Source organism: Myotis lucifugus, unplaced genomic scaffold, assembly GCF_000147115.1.
Source record: "Myotis lucifugus unplaced genomic scaffold, Myoluc2.0 scaffold_7187, whole genome shotgun sequence".
Classification (NCBI taxonomy): domain Eukaryota; kingdom Metazoa; phylum Chordata; class Mammalia; order Chiroptera; family Vespertilionidae; genus Myotis; species Myotis lucifugus.
The window spans coordinates 1-7,788 of NW_005878235.1; the positions used below are offsets into that span (position 1 = coordinate 1).

The 7,788-nt window shown below is 57.0% G+C and overlaps 1 protein-coding gene across 1 annotated transcript; it reads left to right on the forward strand.

Moving 5' to 3' along the window:
- Nucleotides 1-258: 258 nt before the first annotated feature.
- Nucleotides 259-7,536, forward strand: LOC102425866 (long-chain fatty acid transport protein 4-like; the record flags this gene model as incomplete). The annotated part of the gene is made up of 10 exons (XM_006109224.3): nucleotides 259-653; nucleotides 1,863-2,021; nucleotides 3,937-4,006; nucleotides 4,112-4,203; nucleotides 5,283-5,392; nucleotides 5,642-5,851; nucleotides 6,011-6,137; nucleotides 6,751-6,888; nucleotides 7,081-7,245; nucleotides 7,344-7,536. Coding segments are annotated over 10 exons (1,654 nt in total), but the record flags the coding sequence as incomplete, so codon positions are not given.
- Nucleotides 7,537-7,788: the final 252 nt, after the last annotated feature.

Below are 7,788 nucleotides of genomic sequence, written 5' to 3' on the forward strand. Positions count from 1 at the left end.
AGCCAGGGCAAGCCATCTGCTGGCAGAGCCTTGTTTCCCCCTCTGTACGGGGGAGGGAGTAATTGCCCTGGTCCCTGTACGACATAAGCAGGCTGGTGTGTGTAATGGTGCCCAGCATACAGGTGCTGGACAAGGGGAGTGTTGCAAGTGATGGGGCTCAGGAGCCTGAGGCCCATGGGGCAGCACCCTGGGGCGGGGTGCAGGGACCCCCCACTCCCAGCCTCAGCAGTCACAGCTCCCTCGCTGGCTCCCACACAGTGGCGGCCTGGTGCTCCTGAAGGTGAAGGCGAAGGTCCGGCGGTACCTGCGGCAGCGGCGGACAGTGCCCATCTTGTTTGCCTCTACGGTACAGCGCCACCCTAACAAGACAGCCCTGATCTTTGAGGGCACAGACACACACTGGACCTTCCGCCAGCTGGATGACTACTCGAGCAGTGTGGCCAACTTCCTGCAAGCCCGGGGCCTGGCCTCCGGCGACGTGGCTGCCCTCTTCATGGAGAACCGCAATGAGTTCGTGGGCCTGTGGCTGGGCATGGCCAAGCTGGGCGTGGAGGCGGCCCTGATCAACACCAACCTGCGGCGGGACGCCCTGCGCCACTGCCTGACCACCTCCCGGGCCCGGGCCCTCATCTTTGGCAGCGAGATGGCCCCAGGTGAGCCCCAAAGAGGCAGGGACAGGCAGGAAGTCTCATGGGACCTTGCACAGACCTCTTCCAGCCCTGGGGGAAGCTGTGTAGCTCCGAGGTTAAGAGCATGAGCCTTAGAATCAGACGGCCTGGGCTCTGCCACTGGTAAGCTGGTGATCCTGAGTAAGAGACCAGAATTCTCTGTGCCTCCGTTTCCTCACTGTAGTACCTACTCATACTGTTTTCAAGGCAATACTTCACCTGAAGCATTAACAAAGTGGTTGGTGGTAGGTGAGTCCTCAGATTTAATTGGTAACCATTCTTGTGACTGATTAGGCCTCATTTCTTCATCTGTAAAATGGGAACAAGAGTCCATTCTCTGCTGTCCTGCAGAGCTTACCTGGTATGTTAACTGGGTGCTGAGCATGGTCCTTTACAAGAGCAGCTCTAATCTTCACAAAGCCTGCTGAGGAAGGGACTGTCATCAGCTTTGTAGATGAGGAGACTGAGGTTCATAGTGGTGTGAGGAACTCATGCAGCTGGTAAGTGGTGGAACCCAGATTTGATCTGGGCTGGGCCACAGTGTTCCTGTTCTTTCTCCCCACGCTGCTGTGGTTTGTGGAGTAATGGACAGGGAAGGTTATTGAGAAGTTGAAAGGGGAAGAGGACAGATTCAGCAGGGAGAGTGGAGATGTTCGGACAAAAAAAGAGGAAGCCAGAGGAAATGGGGCCAAGTGGGCCAGACCTGGCCCATGCCTAGGGCGGGTGGACATCTGTAATGCATGGGGGAGCCTGAGAGAAGGCTGTCTGAAGAGGCTGGAGGGCTGCTAGCCTCTGAGCCCCACTCCTTCCTTCTAACCAGACCCCCACGGACTAGTAAACCTTCATGTGAGATAGAGCTGGCTTCGATTCCCAGCTTCAGCGTATTCTAGCTGTGAGCAAGTCCCTCTCATTCTCAGAGCCTCAATTTCCTCATCTGTAAAATGGGCTGATATTGGTACCTACGTCCTAGGTTGTGCGAGCAGGAGAATGCATATAAAGAGCCCACTGTGCGAGCAGGAGAATGCATATAAAGAGCCTCCTATCAGCATCTTTCTTATTATGAGGTCCTGGGTGCTTCTCTCTCCGCCTACCCAGCCAGCCTCCCCGGACAACATGCCCAGCCCTGACATGAGCAGAGTTCCTGGGAACACGGTTTCCTGGCCAGCCTGCTGATCTGCCCTGTCTCCCCCGCAGCTGTCTTTGAGATCCGTGGCAGCTTGGACCCTTCAATCAGCCTCTTCTGCTCTGGTCCGTGGGAGCCCAGCCTAGTGCCTGCCAGCACGGAGCACCTGGACCCTTTGCTGGAAGATGCCCCCAAGCACCTGCCCAGTCGCCCTGACAAGGGCTTCACAGGTGAGTCCCCCATCCCCCACAGAGGGACCCTAAGGTGGCCAAGGACAGATCACTGGCCTCATGGCCAGAGCCTGTGTTCTGCATACTTGCTGTGTGACCTGGAGTGAGTCGTGTCACCTCCCTTTTCCATCTGGGAAAATGGGTACAGTAACTCTGGGGTTACTGTGCAGGTTCAATGAGCTGGTATGTAGGAAAGTGCTAGGCATGGTGTTGAGTACACAGGAGCTCACAAAATCTGATTCTGATTTGTCAAACAGCCTTCATGGATGCCTAACATGTGCAGGGTCATGCGGAGCCCAGGAACCTGCTGTTTCTGAGTTTTGTTTGGAGTTGGGCCCGGGGCCCTTTAAATATTCATCCAGCACCTGTTCAGTGCAGGCCCCTGTTGAGCTGTGATCCTCCCCTGTACTGGGCTGCCTGTCTCCACCTCCCCTCCTCCAGGCAGCCCCCCAGACCCTCTTGCCTCTCTTCTTCTATACTGCTTTGTGGAGCCCAGAGCTTGCTATATCTCCTGGTGGCTCAGAGCTTGGACTAGTTCATATTCTGGCTCTGTTGCTTCCCTTGTGTGACCCTGAACACCTGAGCTGCCCCTCTGAGCCTTGGGTTCCTACAGCCATAAAATTGGGGGTGGTAACAGCATCTATTTTGTGTAGTGACTAAGGATTGAAAGAGATGCACTGGGAGACTAGGGTGTGACAGGAAGGGCTCAGTAACAGGTCATTGTCCTCATTATAGTCATGTAATCTGTCATATCTTATCTCCTGGTGCTGTTGTAAGCCACTTGAGGGCAGGGACTCAGACTGGTTCAGCCTGTTGCCCTCATGGTGTGCAGCCTAGGCTGGCATACAGCAGGCACACACGAGCAGGAGATGGTCAACAAGGAACATGCAGTCACCCCATGGTGTTCCGGACCTCCTGGAGCCTCCAGCCTAGGGGGGGGTGAGCCTCATACAGAAACCGTAATGTGGCAGTCCCTGGACTGGGCTGCAGGGTGGGAAAAAGAAATGGCCAGTGGTGCAGGAGCGACCTCAGCACCCTGCTTCCTGCAGCTCATGCCTCCCTGCAGCTCATGCCTCCCCGCGCTCTAAGACCTCCCCGCGCTCTAAGACCTCCCCGCGCTCTGAGGCCCTCCCTGCGCTCTGAGGCCTCCCCGCGCTCTAAGGCCTCCCCGCGCTCTGAGGCCTCCCCGCGCTCTAAGGCTCTAAGACCTCCCCGCGCTCTAAGGCTTTAAGACCTCCCCGCGCTCTGAGGCTTTAAGACCTCCCCGCGCTCTAAGGCTCTAAGACCTCCCCGCGCTCTAAGACCTCCCCGCGCTCTAAGACCTCCCCGCGCTCTAAGACCTCCCCGCGCTCTAAGACTCTAAGACCTCCCCGCGCTCTAAGGCTCTAAGACCTCCCCGCGCTCTAAGGCTCTAAGACCTCCCCGCGCTCTAAGGCTCTAAGACCTCCCCGCGCTCTAAGACCTCCCCGCGCTCTAAGACCTCCCCGCGCTCTGAGGTGGCATCACCTCCTTTGGGAAGCCCTCCCTGTTGCCACCTCCCCTCCCTGAAGCCTGGGTCAGGTGCCCCTGGGCTTCGACAGGCCCTGTGCTTCCCTTTGTGCTCAGTGTTGGAATGCCTGTCTGCACCTGCCTGTCTCACATGGCTGCAACCTCCACCAGGGCAGAGCCTGTACTCTTCTTGGTCACTGATGTCTCCCTGGGCCTGGCACAGAGTGAGGGCCCAGAAAACGTTTGTTGATGGAACAGATCAGGCATTAGAGCAGAGGGTGGTGTCTGGAGTCATCAGAGTAGCCTTCTGGAGGAGGTGTGATGGGAGTGGGCACTGAATGATGCGCACACACGGGTGTCCGTCTGACTCCGCACTCAGCCCTGTGCTGCCCCCTCTCACAGATGCTTATGTGTCTGTTTTCTTCAGATAAGCTCTTCTACATCTACACATCGGGCACCACGGGGCTGCCCAAAGCTGCCATCGTGGTGCACAGCAGGTAAGGGACAGGGCCTGGGGGGGAGAGCCGGGGTGACAGGGCCCAGGAGCCTCCCCTTCTGCCTTCCCAGGGGCCCACTGAGCTCTCCGCCCTCTGCCCTCTCAGGTATTACCGCATGGCTGCCCTGGTGTACTACGGATTTCGCATGCGGCCCGATGACATTGTCTACGACTGCCTCCCACTCTACCACTCCGCAGGTAACGTGGGCCTCTCCTCCATCCCAGAACCCCTAGGGCAGTGATGGCGAACCTTTTGAGCTCGGCGTGTCAGCGTTTTGAAAAACCCTAACTTAACTCTGGTGCCGTGTCACATATAGAAATTTTTTGATATTTGCAACCATAGTAAAACAAAGATTTATATTTTTGATATTTATTTTATATATTTAAATGCCATTTAACAAAGAAAAATCAACCAAAAAATGAGTTCGCGTGTCACCTCTGACACGCGTGTCATAGGTTCGCCATCACTGCCCTGGGGCCTCAGAAACACTCCCTCTTGGCAGGCGGCATGTTGCAGTTGAAACACATGAGCTTTCGAGTGAAATCAGGGTTCAGATCCAGATGTGGCCATTGACTGGAGCTCTGAACAAGGATGGCCAAAAAATAAAACAAAAAACAACAACAATAACAAAAACGAGATGGCCACACCAGTCTGATTGCTTGTATGGCCATGTCCCGCAGGGCACCTGGGCTGATCTGACTGTTCAGTTTGTTCCCGTGGATATACATGGCCTTGCTGCTTGGTCTTAAGAGCTTAAGGGAAGACAGAGATGGGATAAATATAGTTCCTGTCCTCAAGGTGCTTAGAGTTGGGTGTGTGTTTGGGGCAGGATGAATGATGGGAGCACACCTTCCATGATACAAGAAACAGCGTGGTGAGTACGGGAGGGCCAGGGAACAGGAGCTCAGCTCCAGGGAAGAGCTCAGTCTGGCCAGGAAGGCTTCTTGGAAGAGGTGTACTCAATGCAGGCAGATGTGAGGTGCAGAAGCCAGGCGGGCTAGCTTTGCCCGCCCCCCCCACTCCCCACCCCCAGTTGAAGGGCATCATTACAGTTATAGGAACGGGAACTTAGGGCCAGCTCTGCAGGCTCTGGGGAATGTGTAATTGATCCAGTAAGCACAGGGAAGCCATGGAAGATGTCTGACTAGGGGAGTGATTGTCATTAGTGTTGGAGGGAGAGGACAGGAAAGAGAGAGACCAAAGGTCTGGGTAAGACGAGGCTCTGGAGGGAAGGGTGTCCCACCTCACTGACCTCCAGGGCTCACTCTGCCTTCAGGAAACATCGTGGGAATCGGGCAGTGCCTGCTCCATGGCATGACAGTGGTTATCCGGAAGAAATTCTCAGCCTCTCGGTTCTGGGATGATTGTATCAAGTACAACTGCACAGTGAGTGAGAGGGAAGGAGATGAGCCATCCCTGTCCCCTCGTGACCCTCCCACCAGCCCCACTCGGGGACGCCTGTCTTACAGCTGAGGCAGCCAGTTGTCCATTGACAGATGGAGAGATTGAGGCCCGGAGAGGGAAAGGATTGCCCGGTGGGGAGGGACAGAGCTAGCAGGGGTGGGGGCCTGAGGGGCTGGGAGGCGGGAAGTGAGAGCAACCTCAGAGACCCAGACTCACCACGTCCACCTCCAGATTGTGCAGTATATCGGCGAGCTGTGCCGCTACCTCCTGAACCAGCCGCCGCGGGAGGTGGAAAAGCGGCACAAGGTGCGCATGGCGCTGGGCAACGGCCTCCGTCAGTCCATCTGGACCGAATTTTCTGGTCGCTTCAACATCCCCCAGGTGGCCGAGTTCTATGGGGCCACTGAGTGCAACTGCAGCCTGGGCAACTTTGACAGCCAGGTACTACTCAGGCCGGGGGTGTGGATGGATCACGGAGGCACTGGCAGCCGAAGGGAGGGCAGAGTTCCAGCGAGGGAGTGGGTGCTGGAGTGTCCCCCACTCACATGGCCCAGTTTGGGCGCATGGGGAGAGCCCAGGCCCAGGTCTTGGCCTTTGCAGGTGGGAGCCTGTGGCTTCAACAGCCGCATCCTGTCCTTCGTGTACCCGATCCGGCTGGTACGTGTCAACGAGGACACCATGGAGCTGATCCGGGGGCCCGATGGTGTCTGCCTCCCCTGCCAGCCAGGTCTGCCCTGTGGTTGGAATTGGGGGTCAGAGGGGAGGGATTGGCCCAGGAGGAAGACAGGACAGGTGGGTGGGAGGGAACCCTGTTCTGACCAGTGGCCATCAGTCAGTTCTCTTAGTTGTTTATTCCCTCAGTTCATCTATTCTCTTTTGTGTTGAGGACCCTGGGTCCAGGCCGCCTGGGATGATCCTAGCTCAGCCCTTTAGCTCTGGGCCCGAGTCCCCCCACCTTGCAATGGGGCTCATGGCAGCACTGCCTCATGGGGTGGCCCGGAGGATCATGTGGTGCAGAACATGCAGCTCTTTGAGCTGAGCCAGGAGCCCAGGGGAGGCTGCTTTGGCCAGACTGTCCGTGTAGGGTTCAGCCACCCTTTCATCTATTTGTTCATCTTTCCATTGGCTCAGGTGACCAGACATCACCGAGTGCCTACCTGTGTCAGGCCTGCCAAGAGAAGCTCCCTGCCCTGGGGGATGGACTGGGGGGGAGGGGGGGGAATTTCTTTGGGAAGTAGTGTGACCAGAGGTCAGATCAGCATGTAGGGTGCATTTGGGGGTGGGGGAGCTCAGTGGAAGAGGCCACCATGGCAAATCTGTCCCCGCCTTCCCGCCCCCAGGTGAGCCAGGCCAGCTGGTGGGCCGCATCATCCAGCAGGACCCCCTGCGGCGCTTCGATGGCTACCTCAACCAGGGCGCCAACAATAAGAAGATCGCCAAAGATGTCTTCAGCAAGGGGGACCAGGCTTACCTCACCGGTGAGTGGCACCTCTCCCTAGCCCTTCACAGCCCCATCAGAGGGTAGGGATGGAGAGAGATGAAGGGGTCTTTCCCACCTTCAGAGGACACCTCCCCAGGACTCCCCCAATCCCATCCCCTACAGCCAAGCAAATCCTTGGGATCCAGCGAGGACTCCCTGGCCTAAGCCCTATCTCCCACCCCCTTCCTAGGTGATGTACTGGTGATGGATGAGCTGGGCTACCTGTATTTCCGAGACCGCACGGGGGACACGTTCCGCTGGAAAGGCGAGAATGTGTCCACCACGGAGGTGGAGGGCACACTTAGCCGCCTGCTAGACATGGCCGATGTGGCAGTATATGGGGTCGAGGTTCCAGGTATCTTTGTATGGGCTGGTGGGAGATACCAGGTATGTGTGGGGAGGTGCCACCAGGGGGCACTGCCAGCCGCTCACGGTTCACTCCACTACCCCCAGGAACCGAGGGCCGAGCCGGAATGGCTGCTGTGGCCAACCCCACTGGCAGCTGCGACCTGGAGCACTTTGCACAGCTGCTGGAGAAAGAGCTGCCCCTCTATGCCCGTCCCATCTTCCTGCGCCTCATGCCTGAGCTTCACAAAACAGGTCTGTCTCCTCCCCTGTCCAACGTGCAGTTGCAGGCCTAGGCTCCTTCCGGTTCCTTCTTGAGAGACCTGGGTGGCTGTCACTTGAACTTCACCCATAGCTTAGCCAGGTAGTTGATAAACTGACCTCCCTGTGTACAAGTGAGCAGATGGAGTCTTCAGAGAGAGAAGGTTCATTCATTCACTAATGGAAGAAATGTTCATTGAGTACCACCTATGTGCCAGGCACTGTGCTAGGCCGTGGGGGCATAGGTAGCGGTTTCTGACAGGACCTGTGCTTTCTTGGAGCTTCTAGAGCA